Source organism: Lodderomyces elongisporus, chromosome 1 (assembly GCF_030384665.1).
Source record: "Lodderomyces elongisporus chromosome 1, complete sequence".
Taxonomy (NCBI): domain Eukaryota; kingdom Fungi; phylum Ascomycota; class Pichiomycetes; order Serinales; family Debaryomycetaceae; genus Lodderomyces; species Lodderomyces elongisporus.
The window spans coordinates 857,981-880,517 of record NC_083673.1 but is presented as its reverse complement, the minus strand read 5'-3'; the positions used below and the strand labels follow the sequence as shown (position 1 = coordinate 880,517).

The 22,537-nt window shown below is 36.2% G+C and overlaps 8 protein-coding genes across 8 annotated transcripts; 4 read left to right on the top strand and 4 right to left on the bottom strand. All coding sequences in view use genetic code 12, as the record gives it.

The window, feature by feature from the left end:
- Positions 1-219: 219 nt before the first annotated feature.
- LAP2_1 (Leucyl aminopeptidase yscIV) lies at positions 220-2,163 on the top strand (the record flags this gene model as incomplete). Its single annotated transcript, XM_001527753.2, has 1 exon — positions 220-2,163. One exon carries the CDS (start codon positions 220-222, stop codon positions 2,161-2,163), a length of 1,944 nt encoding a protein of 647 aa, XP_001527803.2.
- A 275-nt stretch (positions 2,164-2,438) lies between these two features.
- On the bottom strand, positions 2,439-3,113 carry PVL30_000313 (uncharacterized protein; the record flags this gene model as incomplete). The annotated part of the gene is made up of 1 exon (XM_001527752.1): positions 2,439-3,113. One exon carries the CDS (start codon positions 3,111-3,113, stop codon positions 2,439-2,441), a length of 675 nt encoding a protein of 224 aa, XP_001527802.2.
- Positions 3,114-4,093: 980 nt separating this feature from the next.
- Positions 4,094-5,272, top strand: PVL30_000312 (uncharacterized protein; the record flags this gene model as incomplete). Its single annotated transcript, XM_001527751.2, has 1 exon — positions 4,094-5,272. One exon carries the CDS (start codon positions 4,094-4,096, stop codon positions 5,270-5,272), a length of 1,179 nt encoding a protein of 392 aa, XP_001527801.2.
- A 1,530-nt stretch (positions 5,273-6,802) lies between these two features.
- On the top strand, positions 6,803-7,635 carry cox5 (Cytochrome c oxidase subunit 5B, mitochondrial; the record flags this gene model as incomplete). The annotated part of the gene is made up of 2 exons (XM_001527750.2): positions 6,803-6,810; positions 7,188-7,635. 2 exons carry the CDS (start codon positions 6,803-6,805, stop codon positions 7,633-7,635), a joined length of 456 nt encoding a protein of 151 aa, XP_001527800.2.
- A 936-nt stretch (positions 7,636-8,571) lies between these two features.
- Positions 8,572-9,312, bottom strand: NdufS8 (ndufs8, ubiquinone oxidoreductase 23 kd subunit; the record flags this gene model as incomplete). Its single annotated transcript, XM_001527749.1, has 1 exon — positions 8,572-9,312. The coding sequence occupies one exon, from the start codon at positions 9,310-9,312 to the stop codon at positions 8,572-8,574; it is 741 nt and encodes a 246-aa protein (XP_001527799.1).
- An 854-nt stretch (positions 9,313-10,166) lies between these two features.
- Positions 10,167-11,951, bottom strand: NAR1 (Cytosolic Fe-S cluster assembly factor nar1; the record flags this gene model as incomplete). The annotated part of the gene is made up of 1 exon (XM_001527748.1): positions 10,167-11,951. One exon carries the CDS (start codon positions 11,949-11,951, stop codon positions 10,167-10,169), a length of 1,785 nt encoding a protein of 594 aa, XP_001527798.2.
- Positions 11,952-12,511: 560 nt separating this feature from the next.
- Positions 12,512-13,957, bottom strand: PVL30_000308 (uncharacterized protein; the record flags this gene model as incomplete). Its single annotated transcript, XM_001527747.1, has 1 exon — positions 12,512-13,957. The coding sequence occupies one exon, from the start codon at positions 13,955-13,957 to the stop codon at positions 12,512-12,514; it is 1,446 nt and encodes a 481-aa protein (XP_001527797.2).
- Positions 13,958-16,308: 2,351 nt separating this feature from the next.
- On the top strand, positions 16,309-19,002 carry KEX2 (pheromone processing endoprotease; the record flags this gene model as incomplete). The annotated part of the gene is made up of 1 exon (XM_001527746.2): positions 16,309-19,002. One exon carries the CDS (start codon positions 16,309-16,311, stop codon positions 19,000-19,002), a length of 2,694 nt encoding a protein of 897 aa, XP_001527796.2.
- Positions 19,003-22,537: the final 3,535 nt, after the last annotated feature.

Sequence of the window (22,537 nt, the reverse complement as noted above, 5' to 3'; positions counted from 1 at the left end):
ACCATTACCATTACCAGCACCACTACCAGCATCTTCTTTGTTCATTTCTTCTTTTCTATTCAAGAATATACATTTTATTTTCTCTCAACTATCTTCTGCCACCTCGCTTCTCTTTTGCATTGCGGAAACAAATATTGCACTACTGTGAGCTTTCTTTTAGTATCTTGTGAAGACGAATAATATAATCAAAAGACAACCAGGGAAGGACTGAGAATGACAATGACTGCAACTGAATTAGTCAAAAACATTGCTCGAAAATCACACGAATTGGATCCATGTACGAGATCAAACTATTCCTCATTCAATGTTAATCACACAGAGTTGAAATTGTCAGTCGATTTCAGCAAAAAGAAAATCGATGGAGTTGTTAAATACGACTTAACTAATAAGAGCACCGCCTCAGCAACAGACGAAGTTGTACTCGACACAAGGGATTTGACTATCAAGTCCGTAAAAGTTAATGGTGCTGAAGTCAACTCATACGAATTGTCCCTGGCTGTACCTATTTACGGCTCGGCATTACATATCCCCCTTGCAGTCAACGACGCAAAAGTCAATACTACAAAGAAACTTGATGTGGAGATTGAATTTGAAACAACGGAAAAATGCACCGCAATCCAATTCATCGAAGGTGATACCGGTCCCTATGTGTTTTCGCAATGTCAAGCCATTCATGCTCGTTCACTTTTTCCTTGCTTCGACACCCCGGCAGTGAAGTCACCTTATAAATTCATTGGCATATCTTCCTCAAAAGTCACCATGTCTGGTCTTCCTCAACCAGATAATGGCACCACGGATAAATATGTTTTTAGCCAGCCTATTCCAATACCATCTTACCTCGTCTCCATCACCTCGGGAAATTTGGCCAAAGCTGCAATTGGTCCCAGATCGGATGTTTATAGCGAGGAGCCAAATCTTGCTGCTTGTCAATGGGAATTTGAAAAAGATATGGAAAACTACTTGCAAATTGCTGAATCACTCGTTTTTGATTACGAATGGGAAAGATTTGACTCATTAGTCTTGCCATCGAGTTTCCCCTATGGTGGTATGGAGATACCGAATATGACGCAATTGACACCTACATTGATTTGTGGAGACAGAACACAGACAAAAGTAATGGCTCATGAGTTGGCGCATTCATGGTCTGGGAACTTGGTGACAAATTGTTCATGGGAACACTTTTGGTTAAATGAAGGATGGACTGTATACCTTGAAAGGCGTATTGTTGGCGCTATTGCTCAGCGTGAAGCTAGCGCTAGTGGTAAGAGCGCAGAAGAAGCTGAAAAATATGGTGAACAAATGAGACATTTCAACTTGATTGGTGGATGGAACGCTCTTGTTGAAACTTGTGAAACGTTTGATCCAAAGTTTACCAAATTGGTTTGGGATTTGGAAAATGGGGATCCTGATGATGCATTCTCAAGAATTCCATACGAAAAAGGTTCATTTTTCTTGTTCAAATTGGAAAACAAATTGGGTGGAAAAAAGGAGTTTGATCCATTTGTGAAATTCTATTTCTCAAAGTTTAGGTACAAGTCCTTGAACTCTGCCGAGTTTGTTGAGACTTTGTACGAATTTTATGAGCCACGTGGTAAAAAGGAAATATTGGACTCTATAAATTGGGAAAGAGAACTTTTCGAGTCAGGTTTACCTGATAAGCCCGAACTTGATACCACATTGGCAGATGAAGTTTATGCATATGGTGACAAATGGGCTGAATATTTCGAAGCCGGAGATTTCCAAAGCGTGCCGTTCAATGAAACAGATATTGATAGTTTTGAAGGTGAGCAAAACATGTTATTGCTTGAGTACCTTGCAGATAAATTCAAAGCTATTGCTGGTGATGCTTCTGTATCGCCAGAGATTATAAAACAGTTTCCAAAAGTTTACCCTAAATTTGCTAATAGCAAGAATGGTGAAATTGTTTCCGCCTGGAACAATTTGCTCTTGAGTTATGGACAATATAAATCTGAAGATGCAGTCGTTCAAGAGTATGCTGAGTGGCTTGGCCACACTGGTAGAATGAAGTATGCACGTCCAGGCTACAAATTACTCAAGAATGGTATCAGTCGAGATTTTGCAATTGAAGTTTTCACCAAGTACAAGCAATTCTATCATCCTATTTGCAGAACCATGATAGAAAAAGATTTAGACTTGGCATAAGGAGGCACATTTGTGTTTATATAAGTATATATATGTATATATATATAATGAAGCTATTCATATAGTTTAGTGGTTGTTTCGTGGATTGCTTCGAAAGAACATTTTTTGAGGAAAAATAAAAAATAGAAATGGAAACAAACTGGTATGTTACTTTGATGCGTTAATGCTCTCTTTAATTAAAAATTACAATGAAATATATATATATATATATATATATATACATATATATAGATTGATGTATAGAAAATCAACGATTATTAGTATTAGTATGTTTTTCAGGGAGTTTGGGTTACGTTTGATGTGTTTGCAATGTCCTTCTTAAACTTGTCTAATCTCTTTTGATGGTCCTGGATGAACTTGATGACTTTTTTCCTGTTTTCCCTCAATATCTCATTACCATTGACATCAATACCGTCTAATCTCATTGTCTCTTTCAACAACATCTCTTCAAAGTAGTTGAATTTGAACTCTGCATCGTCTGCAGATAAGGTCTTGTAGTCCTCGATGTACTTGTCAATTTCGGGCACATATTCCAGCTCGACAAAATCCAAAATCTCTTGAATCTCTCGGTTTGCACGCTGGGCTTTGCTCAACTTCTTTTTTCCAGACTTTTTCTTGTGCTTTGATCCATCATTGGTTCCAGTGCTGGATCCATTGTGGTTGCTGTTTCTACCATTCTTTCTACCACCACCAGCGGCCTTGGATGCACCATAAACTAGCTTGTTGAGCACAATAATGGTAGCTACTGAAAATAAAGTCAACGAAACAGTAAGTGGATTGACTCTTAAATTCTTGAAATCATTAACAATTTCATCCACAGTGATCGACTTGGCGTAATCGATATGGGGTTGCAATTCTTCCAAGTTTGTTGGAATTTTTTGCTTTAGCACATCGATGTAATGTTGGACATCCTCTACTGAAGTGTGTACTACCTTTTTGACTTGGTCCATAGCAATGTGTCTTACTTGTGTTTGGCGGTGGAATCAACAAAGTGTAGGTGCAATACAAAACACACACACTCTATTTTTTTTTTGGTTTGTTTGTTTTGGAGGTTCGTCGTGTTATGGAATCACTTGACTGTCGAAATTGATTTTTCTGGAGAGGAAGAAAAAAAAAAGAGAGAGAGAAATGGAAACAGAAACACAGTTTGCGTTTGTAAATATTTTTTTTGCGCAATGAAAAAAATTAGAATCTGCCGGTAATTGTAGGAATGTCTTGTGAAGATTATAGAACCAGGCGGCGCTACCGCCTTCACTCTTCTTTTTTTTTTTTTGTTATATAAAAGGTTTATTCTTTTCAGTGACTTCAAGAATATACTTGAGAAAAATTGTGTTTCATTACAAAAAAAAGGAAAAAGACAAAGAAAACAAATGTAAACCTATACTACTAGAATAGCACCGAAACACTTTTTATCTTTTTTCTTTTTCTTTCTCTGGTTGTGTTTGAGTATTTAACATTGTTTTCAATTGCAAAGAATAATTTTTTTATTTGGTACTGGAAGTAGACGAAAAAATTGAGAACAGCAAAATAAACAAATCTTAAAACTTTCGTGTTTTAAAAAAATAGCATGGAAATGAATTAAAAAAAAAAACCCAGAAGCTTGCCATGTTTATAATACCTTGCTTGAAACAAAACTACAGGTAAAAGAAGCGTCTAATTGAATGCTGTTCCAAAGTTATTTTTAATAGATACAAGGTCTTTTGCACCCAAAAACCATCGTTGGCACTACCTAAGCCGCATGCACCTAAATATCCCATTAATTGAAAACACAAAAATCTCCATATTTGTTAATTGTTTCTCGATGAGGCTTTCCTTTGTACAAACTACTTTTAGTGAATATGTCTTTTCTATTTCTTTTTCTTTTCATTTTCTTTTTTTTCTTTTTTTGAATTTGCTTCTTCTTTACAATTACATTTAACAACTCTACACTATGTCCTTTAAATTTGAGTTTAATAATGACAACTCAAGTGACGATGAGTTCCCAACTACCGATTCGGCCTCATTGCTGAAACCAAAAGCTCCTGTTTTGCGAGCTTTGGATACTTTTGAGGTGCGCTCCGAGAATAAACCTCAATTGCACACACTTGAATCGCTTCTATCTACACTTAAAGATGTACGACTCACATTCGTTAATCATGTTACACCTGGTGGTAATGTTGTTTATCGCCGAGAATTGTATGATGTCAAGCATCAAGTCATGACTGAAGAAGAATCACCCACAAGTCAAGATTTGCAACAATTGTTAATCGAGGAGAATAGAGCTGACTTGCAGAGTAACGTTTATGAAGGTGGGTTCAAGAGTTGGGAGTGTTCATATGATGTTGTTGATAAGCTATCATCGTTGATAAATAATGAGAATGCCAACGCGACTAGCACCAGCGAAAACTCAACCCACAACAATAGTGGCGATAGTGATAATGAACTCGGTGGAGTGTTTGGCCTGAATATATTGGATATGGGATGTGGCACTGCTTTACCAGCATCATTTTTATTGATGAAGAAATATGAATTGTGCAATAAACAAAAGATGAAGTTGATATTGAGTGATTTTAACTACGATGTATTGAGATTGGTTACATTACCCAATCTCTTGATTCATTGGTGCTCGCAACTTCCAGTCAAAGAGTTGCACAAATTGACTACTGATGAAGAGAATACAAGATTCAACAATGATGAGGTAATGGTCACTGAGAGGCTTATACAGGCATTTGTGAAAAGCTTGCTGGAGTTTGGAGTTGAGCTAATCTTTATATCTGGCTCCTGGGGGCGAGAGTTTAATGAGATTGTTGAACTATATAGTGTTGACTTTATAATCAGTTCGGAAACGATTTACTCGCCTGTGACATTACCAATTGTTGCAGAATCAATCTTGGAGATATTCAACAAGCAGTTGCTACTGCAAAATAGTTCAAGCAACAAGCGCAAACACTGCACAGCTATTGTCGCAGCAAAGAGCATATACTTTGGAGTGGGTGGATCTGTGATTGAGTTCTTGACTTATCTCGAAAAGATAAAGAGTGAAGATAAAACTAACATTGGTATTGACGCAGAGGAGATCAATGATGCTCAATTGAAGAGGTCATTGATAACAATAGAGTATGGAAAATGATTATAAATAGACCCTTAATAGATTCTTGATAGAGTATTAATATCGCTGATGCCATATCAGTACAATTACCATTCTACTTCCAACTTTTGATATACTTTTTATTGAAACAATAGAAAATAAGAAAACAAAACAAAACAAAATTTTAAAGAAAGAAAGAAAGAAAGAAAGAAGCTATAGACCGTTGAGTAGATCTCTTAGGAGGCAAAAGATGCACAATCTTGTACAAGATATGTATATGAAGCTTTCGATGAATCATTCGATAAAGAGGTGGTCGATTGTTTAATCAATTATTTAATGACAAGGTGATGAAGCATCGAAAGAAAGAATGGGGAAGGAAATAAAAAGAACTACAACAGTAATGAAATAACACTCTACATTGGATGAAATGCAACTACCCTCCATTCTTCCTCACCCCGGAGACGACGCCATACTTATTTCGATTAAATATTATAAACACTTTTTGATTAGTGCTTGAACAAGAAAACTTCATATATAAAAGTAACAATTGTGAAATAAAAACCAAAAATTTATCCTTCGTCCTTCCTGCTCCACCACCTTCTCCATAAAAAAAAAGAATATATATAAAGGTAAAAGATTGAATCAAGAAATGAAATACAATTGAAGTAGAAACAGAATAGAAAATAAAGTAATTTTGAAAAAAAAAAAAAAAAACATAAAAATTAAAATAGATAAAAAATTCAAAATTCAAAGTCAAAATTATGACCTGATTTATGATGCTTCCCTCGCCAGAAGATCCTTTTTTTTTTTTGCTTTTGCTGTCTTTGTGTAACATATCTTGTCACATTATATATACAACCAACTAGAAATTGGACTAATAGAATCGAGTAAAAATAAATCTATAGGAAGTAAAATAGCAGTATACAATTTAAACAAGTTCTTCATCACCAGTCTACTTACAACCACTACCAGGAGACAAAAGGTATGTATTCGATCAACAGAGCTCAAGGTGAACACAATTGATCAGAACATTAGAGGGACATTACCACAGCGTATCAACAGATTGATCAAGGGATTCTTTACAAATAGAAGAGGAAGACAAAGTGAAAGCAAGAATGAAAAGCAGGCGTATAATCACGGTGCTTTCCCAAGGGTGGTTGCTACAGACCAATCTATAGTCTCCACAAATACAAACCGCCTGATCTGTTTAGAACTATTGCTACTATCCGCACCTTTCCTTCTCCTCCTCGTCCTCTTGTCAACGTTAGCAAATTGGAAATACACAAATGGTCTTTTATTACTATTTGGTTGTTTGCTTTTGTCTTTTGATGGTTACCTAAAGTCGTGTTCTCGTTCCCAAAATTTGTTTGTATGATGAGAGAGCATTCCCATCCATCCAATCATTTGATTTTGGTAAAGACACGTACTTTTTTTTCCCTCTATTTTGGCTCCCTTTCCAAATTTTTTTTTTTTTCTATTGCTTGAGAAGAAAATAAAGCAAAAAAATAAAAAATAAAAACTAGATAAAATTCAATGGTTGAGAGAGAATAGTGTTTGTGCGTGATAATAATAATGAGTGAGTGAGTGAGCGAGCGAGTCAAATGAAGAGAGATAGGCTCAGAGAGAGAGAGAGAGGCAGTGAAAAAAAAAGCATCTACAAAAACCACCAATAGCGCTTTTAGAAAACTAAGCTATACACACGCAATACAAAAAACCAGTTTGGACTACTTTACATCTTCCCCCTACTTTTACTTTTAACTTATTTTTTTTCCATACCAAACAGTTGTCGACACTTGTGCTTAATCATCTAAACCTGACGCTTAACTTATACTAACATACTCTATTCAGATCACATTGCATTCCATTACTTCACAACATTCAGACATTACCTACATTATATCAATATCTTTACATAAAATAAAATAAAAGAAAAGAAAAGAAAATCAAAAATGTTCAGAAACACATTGGTGAAACAATCTATCAGACTTAACAGCACAGTTGCCAAGTCATCAGCTCCAAGAGCCTTGTCCAACGCCTACATTGGTAAGTTGGAATCCAGATGGACCGCATTGCCAAAGGAAGACCAAAACACATTGATTGAAGAATTGAAAGCAAGAATGGAATTGCCATGGCAAGAATTGACTTCTGCCGAGAAGAAGGCTGCCTACTACATCTCCTTTGGTGAATGGGGTCCAAGAAGACCATTATACGCACCAGGTGAAAAATCCAGGATTTTCCAAATTGTTGCTGGTTCAGTTGTTGGTTCATTCCTCTTGTTCTTTGGTATCAAGGCTGTTTCTGCTCCATTGCCACAAAGTATGGAGAGAGAATGGATGGAAGCTTCTGATGAATACTTGAAATCCAAGAATGCTAATCCATTCACCGGTTACTCTCAAATTCAATAAACACGAGGTGTTTTTTAGGAGAGTAGAAGGGAAAAAATCAAAACCAAGGAGAATGGATCACAGGAGAGGAAAAGACTGTATGGCGCGCTTGCTTATTTCATTGTTTGTTTGTCTGTGTGTGTGTGTTTATATATGTCTTTTTCTTTTTCCTTTAATTTTATCAAATTCTTTTTTTTAAAAAAAAAACAAGAAATCAAGAGCGATTTCATAACGACTTTTCAACAAAATTGTAAAGATTGAGAATATCAATGCAAGAATTCACTTTGCTTGTTATTATCAGTTGACCAATTTGACGTTGAATATATTTATGTCACTTCAATATTTTTAATAAACGATTCAAAATACAAACATAAAAAAAAGACTGAGAAGGAGGGTGGGTAGAGTGCCATATCTCTGAAATAAAGCTGGTCATACATTCCTCTTTGCTTCTCTGAATGATGTTGTAAAATTGTTACATTTCAATGCTTCTTTCCCCTACATTGAACACAAGGAATTAGAACCAAAAGATTAAAGAGAAAAAAAAGGTAATAGTGAAAATGGTTCACCATGGCGAAACATTTGCCCAATCATATTTGGAAAATCAAACATTGCAGCGTATATCATTACCTCTACGTCTCCTATTCTCTCTCTTTTTTTTTAGTAATGTTTTGGCACACACACTGCAAAATTATCACATAGTCTCTGCCATTGGGGCCACTTTTACTACGGCAAACTAATAGTACTACTACTACTAATAATAATAATAATAATAATAATAATAATAATAATAATAATAATAACAAAGACACTTGTATGCCCTTCATTTATTAATAGTCCAATTCGAATCTATATAGATATTGAATCAACTCAAATTTATTTCTTTTTTCTATTCTTTTTCACTGATGTAATTTAAAAGAAACTAAAATGAAAGAACAAAAAAAATTTACACTTCACACCTTAACGGTATGCAGCATCAGCATCAATACAGTATTGCAATTCCTGTTCCCATTTGTCACCATTATCCAACAATTTCTCCTTGTTGTACAACAACTCCTCTCTGGTAGCGGTACTGTACTCGACATTTGGACTCTCGACAATGGCATCCACAGGACATGATTCCTGACAGTATCCACAGTAGATACACTTGGTCATATCAATATCGTACTTGTATGTTCTTCTTGAGCCATCTGCTCTTTCCTCAGCTTCAATGGTAATGGCTTGGGCAGGACAAATAGCCTCACACAATTTACAAGCAATACATCTCTCTTCACCCGATGGATATCTTCTCAATGCGTGCTCTCCACGGAACCTTGGCGAGATAGGACCTTTTTCAAATGGATAATAAATGGTGTATGGAGAACGAAAGTACATCTCAAGACAAATGTACATACCACGGAAAATTTCAGAAAGGAAAAAGTATTTGGTACCTTTCGACAATGCAGATTCTGAGCTTTCCTCCCATGTCTTTGGCTTTGGTTGACGAAAGTGTTTTGGCCATGCAGCTTGTGTGGATCCAGCAGTGGTCAAGTATTCTGTGGTCTCTGCTGCCAACGCAGGCTTGAAAACCGTTTGAGATGAAGAAAGTAATCGTACCGTGGTTCTAATACTGGAGCTGCTGGAAGGTGAGGATGATGTGAGGAATTGGTGTTGTTGGGCCTTGAGCAATGATCTGCCGTTTGTTATAAGTGGTCTAAACATGGTGTCTATATGAGTGTCTTGGAATGTATGCTATATGATGCAAAGAATCGAATAAAGGTTTACGTATATAGGTTCTTTGTAATGAGTATATTGGTTGATACTGTATCTTTACTTGATTAGCCCCCCCTGTAATGATGTGTTGGGATATTAGACAACAAATGAATATATGAAACCAAAAAACCTGATTATCTTCTTGTCACTCACTGGGAGAGGAAGGGAGATATCTATAAATTTTTAATGTTTGAAAAGTGAAAAGTAATAGTGAATGAGTGGTAGCTCCTTCTATAGAGGAAGAACAAATAATAATAATAATAAAAAAAAAGAAATAAAAAAAATAAGAGAGAGAAAGAGACAAAAAGAAACTGGTGGAGTCGAAGATAATGGCACTAAAAGGCGAAAGAGAAAGAAAACGACATAAGCAGAAAAACAACCCGCGTTCATTGGCTACATTCTGTATGCAGGATATATCGTAATATCACGTCCTATCCATCCTTTTTTTTTTGGTAATGGAAATACAGTATATTACACTTGGAAAAGAATAGCGTCAAGAGGGGTAGAATAGCATCCTATATTTGATTGATTTAGAAAGAGCAAGTAAAGCAAAATGAAAAGTTTCTATACTATTTCAATTTGAAAATAAGGAATTAGTCAATGATGAAGAGAAGAAGAAGAAAGAAAAAAAAATGAGACTAGCTGAATATCTAATGGTTTATTTTGCAATTCAATTGCCTTTTCTATAAAATATCCTTGTTTGCCATTAATTTTCCAACAATTAATCACGTACATATATATATATATGTATATATAAGCACACTCTCAAATTATTTCAAAGGTAAACTTCATCCTCTCATAAATCACCACTTTGAGCCCACCATTATTGCTGTTGCATCTGTAGGCTTCTCAATCTCGTTGAAATGTGTTTTGAACAATCTTTGTTCACTCACATCAAACTCCTTTTCAAACTCCTGGCTCCATTGTATAAACCCAGCAATCTCCTCAGGGTGTAATGACAAATCAAACATTGGCACACTGTTGTACTTCATCAACACTTCACTGACCCAGTCTTTATTCAGTACAACTGCTATCTTGACATCCGTCGTACTTGTTGCAGCATGTGCTGGTGCTGGTGCTGCTGGTGGTGTTGATGTTGGGGCTGGTGCGGCAATTTGTCCACCTCCATTTATGCAACCTTGTGGGCACGCCATGATCTCTACATAATCCACCTTTGAAGGATCAGCTATTTCTGCTGGGGCCATACTGCTGGCAGAGGCACCTGACGAGTCTTCAGATTTGCTCATCCTTGCCCTTCTTCGTGCCACTAAGGGGTTGACTTTGATTGCCAGACCGCCCACTTTATTATTGTTATTACCAGGTTTCAACTTTCTAACCAAATTCTGAATGTTTCTAAACCCATTCACTATGGCCGAGCTGGCAACTTGGTTTCCATTATGCAAAAGTCGCATCTCGTAAACATCTGTGTTTTTGCCCTGGAGAACCTTCATGCTGAAATCCTCTGGTCTATAATTTTGAGTGGTGATGAGTTGTTCTTGAAATAAACGTAGATAAGTATATGCATATCCCCCTGAAGATGATCCAGGATCATTTGACCATGAGTACTGCACAAACGGCCAATTTGTGGGAGCTGCTGATTTGTAAACCTCGGCAATATCCTTTCTTAGGAGTGTTTGAGGAATCACTTTCGGTACGAGCTGATATTTCCCCAATGACTCATCAATCAATGTGACCAACTCTCTCGCAGTAAGCACGCAATCCACATCAGGCACATTATCAGCGCCATCATGATTCGCAAACAATTCAGGCCTTGCGCTTTCTAATTTTTTATCAAAACATGGCATAATAGTTAAATGGTACACTTTGCTTTTCCCAATTCCACGTTCATAAGCAGTCAAGTTCTTCAATAAGCACCCCGTAATTTGTTGCGCTGACTTAACAGTCGAGATATATGGCAATACATATGGATGAGTCTTCTCTGCATACAAAACCCACCCAGGACAAATTGATGATAGCACTGGGTTTTTCAAATTTTCGCCAATAGTTTTTCCTTCTTCTTTCCTATGAATCATTCCCTGGGACTCATTGATGAGCGATAGTTTTCTTCCCAATGACGTACCAACAACATATTGAAATCCCATCTGGTTGACAAATAAATTAATAAGTAATTTATCCATTTCTTCAATAGACATATCGTACGCCATCGCTAGTGAGGCACGCAGTTGTTGGGATATACTCGCTACAAAGACTTTCTCAGTGCCACTCGCCAGAGATGACTCCTCCATTGCTTTAAGTAATTCATGATGGGAATGTTGCGCCACAAGAACTTCCTCTGCTGAGGTAATACAACCGGAGCATGCCAAACAGTCGGCGAGTGATATTTGTGCTGGAGTTAAAGCTGTGCTTGATGGATCAGCCTTGTTGATTTTAGTATCTATTTGAGAAATTTCGAGTGGATTACCTTGCGAGTCGATTTGGATTTCGACTTCACCAGTTTCAGAAATTGTTGATGATGAATCAACGTGTTGTGGATTTAGTTCAGATTTTGGTTGCGTAACGGGTTTGATACATGCTACACCAGGTGAGATAAAATCGTTCAAATCGTCAGCTGATAATATTGCACTCATTGCAATGTATTCGTGTGTATATGGATATATGTATATATGTGTGTGTGTGTGTTTATGTGTGATTCAAGATACGAATAAAACTATTTATATATACATATATATATATATATATTCGTGGGGTGTTGATAACAAAAATGGAGTGGAAAATAATGAAAAATGATGATAAATATTTATGATGATGTTGATTACTAACGCGTTATCTCTGATTACATATACATCGTTTATCAACGCTCTCATCTTCTCTCTCTCTCTCTCTGTCTCTCTCTCTTTTTTTTTCACCATTTTCTTTTTATGTCTCTGCCACTTTTTTGCTTTTGTGTCTGATTATCACGTGATAAGCTGTTAAAATTGTCAGAAATCACAAAAACAGAGATAAGCAAGATATAAGAAGATCAGCTTCATAAGAAGCAATTTTAGTGTTTCATGTAATTATATTTTTTTTCTTTTCTTTTCTTTTCTTTTGTTTTGTTTTGTTTTGTTTTGTTTTATTCAAATTTTCAAAACTTGATTCTTCGGGAAATCAGAAATTTATTTACTCTAGTATTCACTATAATCTATAATTACAGCCTATCTGTACCTTCGGGTGTAGTTATCCCATCTTCGTCTACCTCTCCGCCATCATCGATATCAAATCGGTTGTCTTCAGCACCACTCAAATCACCTAGTTCAAAATCGTCGTTATTTACGCTGGAATAAGCTGCAAAATTCCCTCCTCTCAATTCTCCGTCTTCATCGTAGCCCACCAATTTCAAGTAGAGCCAGATACTTAATTGGATCCACAAAAAGATCAAAAAGCCAGCTGAGGCGACAACCAATATATATGCTGAATGATCACTTCCCAAATCCTCGACCAATTGCAACTGTTCCTCAGTTGCACTCATAAACAATATTCCAGACAATGTTAAGCAAAATGGAGGCAAGTACTGGAAAGAAACAATTTTGCCCAGTGGTAGATGGCATGCTCTATCTTTGAGCACAAATGAGATTTCGATTATCCTTGTTACCCCGGCGCTCATCAAGGCCGTGCCAAACATTGCATGTACTCTTGTTGACACCTCAGAATGCTGAAAATGTTGGGACATTGACCATCCGGTGTATATAAGTAGTAATGATGGGACAAACGATCTCTTGTTATTCCTCGAAAGCCACATCCCTAGCAAGCCACCTCCCCACCAAATAATACCCATCGCGGTGTGCTGATAATCACCCATGTTCCATCCTTCACGTCCCCATCTATGCTCAGTGAAAGTATTGACTATACCCCACACCATCATCACTGTTGAATCATAAAATTCTTGGGATTGGAACTTGGCTGTGTTTGCATTTTGTTGATGTAGTTGGTGCTTGCGGATCCAGGGCACAACAAGCACAACCGATAAGATAAAAGAATACAAGATGAAAGCCGACCCCATGATTCCGTGGGCAATACATTGACCTGTGTGTTTACCATAACAGAATCCAAACAATGCAACGGGGGCCATGCACACCCTAACCCACCCGGTAAATACACATAACAACGAAAGAATCTTGTAGATCTTGTAATGAAGACCATACTCGTTATAGTGTTTGGCCAATTGAGGGTAAAATTTATTGATCACTAAATTGCTTCCATTAATCAATGTGCCCATAAATATGGTAATTCCAAGCAATATACTCAAGAACCAACTTGTACCTTTGGACGTTCGGTTCTCGTGGTTATCGACGTTATCTGGGAAATCCACAAACATGGACTCTATGACAGAGTAAGCGGTAGATATGTATTGCAAAAGAAGGGACCAGTGTAAACGGTTCGCCACAGCTAACGAAGTACTTATCGATGGTACTATAAGGAGAAGAAACAAAGTCAATATCCAATGAAAAGTCTTGGAGCCTGCATTGATAGGATGGAATTCAGGACGATCACCGTCGTCGCCCATATCCATATCTCTCTTTTTAATTGCGGCAACAAGGCTCACGCATAATAAAAGAGCAGTAGCTCTCTGTAGTATATCTTTTACCAGGTGCATTGATTAAGAAATTTTCTACCTGGTCGTTGGTTGCCAAAAGAAGAAAAAAATAAAAGAAATAATTGATGTGAATTATAATTATTACTCTCTGCTTTAGACTGCTTGTAAATATGAATGGAGAGGATGGTGAAATATAATTTTCTTCTCGGCTTTAGATCGCACTGTTAATAATCCGCCAAAAAAACAAAATGTATACATATACATATATATATATGTATATATAAAATAAAATTAAGTAAAATAATTAAGTAAAACAACGACCGATGTAAAAGAATTGCTTAAATTGATGTTTCTTCTATACATTTTTGTAGCTTCGAGAAGGAGCAGAAAAGGCTCATAACTGCACAACCACCTGATCAGTTCAGTCTCAGAAAAAAACTTCTTTTCCCTTTTCCTGTACCTCTGACTAGTACAAAATAGTTGTATTCAATATAGCCGTTATAAATCTAGAAAACCTTTGTAACTTTGTTTTTTTTTTAGTTTTTTTTTTTTCAAAGTGATCAATTCAACGTAGTTTCCTCTGTTCGTTTCTCCAAGATCCAGTTCAGCTTGTGTTTCAAAACTAAAGACTATTACTATATATATAAAGAGTAGAATAAATAAAATCGACAAAATATGACTGGAAAATTATTTGTAATGCACACTCTATCGGTACATTAATTTCTAAAAATGGAGTAAAAGTTTTGCTGCTCAACTTTTTAATTTTACCAAAAAGTGTTTTATAAAGCTTTGTATAAATGCAAGTTTATAAAGCTCTGTATAAATGTATGTATATGGATATATATATGGATATGTATACATATACAAAGTGAATTTCCATATGTGCATATGAATAATTAGTCACGTGATTTTGACACAGCTTTTTGCAATCTTTTTGAGCCTCCTACCTTTCTTTCCTTAGTTTCAAACAACTATTTATAATTTCCCAGTAATTAATGGCTTTGTCCGATATTATTAGTCCCGTAACTAAGATCCATTCTTCTATCCCATGTAACGACAAAGAACTGGCATAAACACACATATAAGAGGCCAAGCACAAATGTTGTTTCCAATTCACTCACCCCCCTCCCTCGCATAAGAACAAATGGAACCTGCCTTTGTTCGTGTAGCAAAAATAAAGAATAGATAATAATAGCTGAAAAATAATAATTAATGAAAAAATCGATAATCAATTAAAGGAAGAAAAAAAAGAGGGACGAAAAAGAAAGGTTAGAAAATGGTCTTGAGTAGAGAAGAAAAGTGCAAGTAAGTGAATACGAACTAATAAGCAGAAGGGGGGTAGAAAGGAAAGAAGCGAAAGAAGAGGCATGAAGAACACGAAAAAAAAAATTGAAATTTCTCTGATCCGATTGGTCACCATTAGCATAAAAAAAGCATGCTGTTGACATTGAACTAACCTGAATGGAACTTGAGACATTGATTAATGTTGATAGTACGTATTCATGTTAATTTCGATAATGTCGAGAGACAACGAAAAACTATATACAATTTCATTGTCCTTTTTTTTCATTTTTACTTTGTAGTGGTAGCAGTTGTAGTGAAAGTGAAAAGGTGAAAAAAAAAGAGATGGCAAAAACACACTCACTCACTCACTCATTAACAGAGACATTCAGACACACACACACATAGTTTTACTAATTGGGCAAAAACAAAAAAAAAAATATTATCATCATTATTGTTAGAAAACTGGGGAACACACTGCTGTTGTTGTTTTTTTCTTTTCTTTTCTTTTTTTTTTCCAAACTATCTCGATTTTCACTCAAATATTACAACTCGTCTTGAAGGTTTTTTAAGTAATTAGACTTCAACGTTACTAATCTTGAGGTGGAGAGACAAGTAGGGATTTATATTGACATATTTAGATAGGTAGAGTTGCGGCAAGTTAGTTCATAGTGGACGAGAACAAACTCATATACACTGTTGTCATTGAAAGGAAAGTCACATTAGAAACAAAAACAACAACAACAACAACAACAACAACAACAACAACAACAACAACAACAACAACAACAACAACAACAACAACAACAACAACAACAACAACAACAACAACAACAACAACAACAACAACAACAACAAAACAAAACAAAACAAAAACAACTAGTACAGGCAAAAGCTTATCCAACATTGTAACTATCTAAACACTATTGCAGATGCTTTCGATAAAACTGTTGTTTTGCGTTTTGCTATACTTTTTAACGTGTTCTCACCAGTATCACATTCCAACTAGAGACTATGAGAGAAATAACTACTTTGTTGTAGAGTTAAATACTACACACTCACAAAAACCATTGATAGATTTCATTTCTCAGTATAAAAATGACTATAAATTTGAACATCAAGTTAATTCCATGGACAATTTCTATGTTTTCAGTATAGACAAGTCACACCCCCACAATACAGTTTTGGGCAACCACAATTCAAACAATTACAAGTTATTGAAAAGATCGGAGGAATTTCAGGATGTTTATGACCATTTGACAAACAACGTACAGTCGCTTCATTTGTTGGAGCCCAAAAAGTTGAACAAGAGGTTACCAATCTTTCACCAGGAACTCGACTCAAGTATTGACACAAGAGATTCTGAACCACAAGCAGCTCAACAACAGTCGCCATCTGATAAAGCACACCAGAGATTGGCCGAAGTTGCATCCAAATTAGATATACACGATCCAGAGTTCTCCAAGCAATGGCATTTGCTCAACTTGCAATACCCCGGCCATGACATCAATGTTACTGGGTTATGGCTTGATGGTGTATTTGGAGAAGGAATCACCACTGCCATCATTGATGATGGCCTTGATGCAGAATCAGAGGATTTAAAAGACAATTTCAATGCCAAGGGATCATGGGATTTCAACGACAATGGTAACATCCCGTTACCAAGACTTTACGATGACTATCATGGAACAAGATGTGCTGGAGAAATTGCAGCAGTGAAAAATGACGTTTGTGGAGTGGGAGTCGCATACAAGTCAAAGGTTGCAGGAATAAGGATTTTATCTGGGGGAATTACTGCAGCTGAAGAAGCAGCAGCAATGGTGTTTGGACTCGATACAAACGATATATATTCATGCTCTTGGGGACCCACCGACAATGGAAAAACGTTGAGCGAACCAGAGAATATTGTTAAACAAGCAATGATCAGAGGTATCCAAGAGGGAAGAGACAATAAGGGTGCCATTTATGTGTTTGCCTCGGGTAATGGTGGAAGATATAGCGACTCTTGTAACTTTGATGGTTACACAAACTCAATTTACTCAATCACCATAGGTGCTATCGACTATAAAGGTGAGCATCCCATATATTCCGAAGCCTGCTCGGCTGTGATGGTTGTCACGTACTCCTCCGGTTCAGGGGAACATATACACACCACTGACATCAAGAAGAAATGTAGTGCGCTTCATGGAGGTACTTCCGCAGCTGCACCAATTGCCAGTGGAATTTATTCATTGATTTTAGGTGCCAATCCAAATTTGACATGGAGAGATTTGCAATATATCAATGTGCTTAGTGCGACACCAGTGAATGAGAACGATGGCAATTACCAAAAAACCGCATTGGGAAGATTGTATTCACACAGGTATGGTTACGGAAAGACCGATGCATACAAGATGGTTGAGTTTGCCAAAACTTGGAAGAATGTCAAGCCCCAATCTTGGTACTACAGTGATGTGGTTGAAGTCAACCAGAAAATATCACTTAATCATGGCAATTCAAACCTGGGCAAGCGAGATGGTGAAGGTGATGAAACCCCCACCAAGTTGATCAAGTCAACCGTCACGGTAACCAAGGACGACCTTGAGGTTATGAATGTTGAGAAGGTTGAGCATATTACTGTGAAGGTCAATATCAATTCTTCCTTTAGAGGTAAAGTTGGTGTTCGTTTAGTTTCACCACTGGGTGTGGTTTCAGACTTGGCAACATTTAGACCGGGCGATATGTCGAGCCGAGGATTCCAAGATTGGACTTTTATGTCTGTTGCACATTGGGGTGAGGATGGATTAGGTGAGTGGCAAATTGAAGTGTTTGCAGATGATTCTAGACCTGATTCGCTTGATATTGAGTTTAGAAATTGGCAATTTAGAATCTTTGGTGTGTCTATTGATGCCGATAAGGCAGAAAAGTATGAATTGCAAAAGGATTATGCACTTGTTAGAAGGGAAAGACTCGAGGAGAAGAAAGAAAAAGAGAAAGAAAAGGAAACTACAACTTCTTCTTCTTCTTCTTCTTCTAGTACTACTACCACCACTTCTTCGTCTTCAACCACGGAAACACCAACTCCAAGTACCACCAGTTCTTTGACAACCGAAAAACCTTCATCTACGGATACCACCTCTACCGATGCGGGTTCCTTGTCGTCGCCTGTTACTACACCTACTGACCACAACGAGGATCAAGTTGAAACAGGAGAGCCAGATGAACCAAGCGAAGGTAAAAATAGGGAAACTTCTGACCACACGGGGCAATATTTTATGGCCTTGGCTATTGTTGGTTTCATTATCATCATTTTGATAATGAAATATCACAAGTCGCCAACTTCCGGTCGTAGAAGACGTAGAAGAAATAACGAATTTGAGTTTGACATTATTCCTGGCGAAGATTATACCGACTCTGAGGATGAAGGTGATGATGACGATGACTCCGATCTCGAAGGCAGTGGAAGACGTGCTCAACGTGACCAGAACCAGCATCGTCGTGATCAAGATTCATTGGATTTAGGCCAACGGAATGATCTTGCTAGCGATAAGAGCTACAAGAAAAAAGATGATGAGGCAAGAGAACGACTTTTTGAACAATTCAATGCAGAAACATTGCCTGATTATGACGATGATAGAATGTTTGATATTGGCGGAGAAGAAGAGGAGGACGAGGACGAGCAAGGTTCAGCGAACGATGGTGATGATAGATTGACATCTTCATCGCAGCTGAAGAAGAGTGACGTAAAGAAGGAAACTATTTTTGATAGCGAGGTTGATGCAACAATCAATCTGGAGAGCGTGGAAAATAAAGCAGACGATGGACATTCGGAAGAAGGAAAATGATGATGAATCAAATTACATAATGAACCTCTTTATTTAATTTTTTTTTTCTTTTTCTTCACTAAGTTGCCTTCAAAACTGAAAGCGAATTCATAAATAGAGTAATATAGACTTTTGATGATTACAATCATTTTTGTATTTTTTTCTTTCTTTCTTTTTTAGAGAGACAGAGAGAGAGAAAGAGAAAGAGAGAGAGAAAGGTGTAGTTTGTGATTAATTTTCCATGTTTTTTGTTTTTGCTTGCTGTAGTTTGCGGATGTTACATGACTAAATCCGAATAATAGATTTCGGTTAAAAGGATGTGCGCAAGAGCAAAACGGCTGTTGTATTCATGCGACTGAAAGGTATAGCATTAAAGAAAGAGTGAATTGTTGGACGAAACAATAATTTTGTTATACAAACTTATTAAAGAAAGAAAGAAAGAAAGAAAGACAGAATTGCAAATATTATCATCAAAATATATATGTATTAAAATGGTTTATAACCAATGTTTTGTAAAAAAGAAAAAAGCAAGAAAGAAGATAAATCTCAGTAAAGAAAATGAAAAAAATTAAAACTATTTCATTAGTAGTATCAATATTTCTACTCTTTGTGTGAAATTATCGTGGTTTGTTGAATCATGGTAAACGATCCAGCGTCTATAAGCATCCAGAACCAAAATAATGAAAAAAAAATATTTGTATATAAAAGTTGTAGATTATAGGCAATGTTTCCCTTTGCCCATACATCTTGATTGGAAGTGAAAAGCCTTCTTCCAAGTTGTTTCCTTTTCTTTTTCTTAATGTGTTTATTGCTTTCTAATAGCAAAGCCAAAGATTTCACCAAGGAAGGAACCTTCGAATTTGCTTTCAAATTGTTGAGCACCGGCTTTGATTTCGGCCATGATCTTGGCTTCTTTTTCAGCAGCTGTCATTTTAACTGGCATCATTTTTGGATCGTGCGATATTAATGTTTTGGGATTAATGTGGAAATAGCTAGGATTGAAACAAAGTAACAATTATTTGCTTGCTTGCTTGCTTATTTGCTTGCTTGGAGTGTAATGAATGATAAAATTGAAATATATAAAAATTTGGTAATTACTTTTCAAAGTCGATTACAAGGAAATTTGACTGATATTTATACAATTTGCAAAAAGGTGAAATAACTATAACTCTCTTGCTTCGTTTCAAACTTGTTTACTAATTTATTATTTTTTTATTATTACTGGTGAGTAATAATGGAAAATGTCTATATTGACAGTTGCAAAAAGAGATGAAGAACTACTAAACAAAGGGAAAAAGAAGCAAAAAAAAAAGAAAATTTTTAAAGTTGAATATTGATGTGTGTGTGTATGTATGTGTGTAAAACTTTCTTTTGTTTTTGTGCTACATTTATCCACTTCGACTTCGGACATCAGGAAATGCTAACTATGTGTTACATAATAAATTATGTAATAAAACAAATAACAAAAGAGTTGTTCCGATATATTGGAAATCTCTATATTTTGGCGTCCTGCATTTTCTTAACCAAAAAAGAAATAAAGAGAAATTTTTCTCTTTTTTTTTTTTTTTTTTTTTTTTTTTTTGCAATGGGTGAATGGAAACAAGGAAGAAAGGAAGAGAGGGAAGTCCGATGAGTCAATACAAAAAAAAGTACCATTTGCCCGAAGCAAGCAACATCTGTCATGTACACCGAGAACCGGCTGCGAATCTATTTGGATATGTTTCTAGATTCAATTCATTGGATTCATTTAAGATTTCTGGAAAACCATTCCAAAGGGGAGAGGGGAAGGGGAGGAAAAAATTTGGGAAAGAAAGAAGAAAGAAGGAAGGGAAATGAAAAAAAAAAAATGGAAGAGGAAAACACAAAATATAAAATTGTAGAGTGGAAGACACTGTGCCATACCCAGTTAGGTTGGGAGAAAGGAAAAGAGGGGAAAGGTGACGATGAAGCCACACAAATTCATATATGCCAACACAGACACAGAACCGTAATCCATTAAAAGTTTTATAGCAGTAAAAAAAAAAAAAAATGAAAATGAAAATGAAAATGAAAAGAAAAGATTAAGTGGCACGCAATTCTGTGTAATGGCGAGGCTCGTGTCCGGATGCAAAAACACCGAAAATTCCTCCAATCGCGCGAAATTGTTTGCACCAATGAAGCGTGTGGGGCTATGTCTAAATGAAAACTGAACTGATGAAATAGACATAATCTCCAAAAAAGATTAAAAGAAAGAAAGAAAAAAGGAAAGAATACAAAATACTACAATCAATTTGTTGTCATTTCTCAGTGTAGAAGCGGTTGACACTAGACCGCGCCTAGCCTAACATAGAATTCAAATTACTTACTTTCCTATACCATAGCTACATTTAGTTTAGTAGGTTAGACCCATAGTCTGTAATTTGTATAGGTTTTTTTTTTCAATTTTATTTTTGATTTTTTAAGTTTATTTTGTTTCTTTGTTGGTTCATACAATTGAGCCATTTTTATTTATTTATTTTTATTTATTTTAGGTAGAGTATTAGAGTCACACGATGCAAAAGTATAAACCATCAAGCACATTGGATTCGTTACGAAACTGAAAGATTTTGTATCAGTAAATATCTGGTAAGAGTATTATAATGATGAAAACAACCTGGGATCCACGTTGTTCCGCGCAATTAAATGGGTAGATAAAATCTCGCAAAGGATTCCAGAGCAACAATGATGTAGTATTTTTTTGTCTATCGGGGACAAAGGGGTTGAGCTGGCACTAGTGGGTGCTATCGATCCCACATCCTTTAACCCCCCCCCTCCCCCCCCCCCCCCCCCAACTACCCCAACTACCCCAACCATACAACTTCTTGCAATATTTCCTGAACACCACCTAATAACTTCCTCCCACCCGTTTCGGAGATGGGGATGTTAATTTCAAGATGTTAGCTTGCTGCCTCGTTTCACTTTGCTCTTTCTATGTTGTTGTTGTTTTTTTTTTTTTGGTTGTTGGCTTATCTATTTAAGATAAAAGGGAAAATAAAAGTGGAGAGAATTGTGATTAAACAAATAATTGAAATTAAGAAAACAATAAGGAAAGAAGGAAGCAAAAAAGTGGAGTTAGAGAAGGAGGAATGAAGAAAAGAAAGAGAAGTTGCTTTTATTGTATCTAATAAAAAGCTAAGTGAAGAGATTTCAATGGCTTCATTGTCACGTGCTCTCAGAATACTTTTGGGTACAGGAGTGTGGTGTGAGCTTTTTATTCTTCTCTTACTCTGTCATCATTCTGTCAACCGTAAATCTAAACATTCGTTTTGATTATTTTTTATTTTTTAATTTTTTGTTTTTAACGCGCATAGTAAGGTTGTATAACTTTAGAATCCAATCCACACTACCACCAAACGAAAAGGGACTGCTTACGCCCAATTTCAAATTGATACAACACCATCTCTAGATTTTTCCTGACAAACTGGAATGTTGGAAGTTATTCCTGTAATATTCAATATACCATATTGAGTCCTAATTACTGTGCTGGATTTTTTTTTTATTTCTTTGGTTTGGCTCTTTTCCATCCTCTAATTATGCT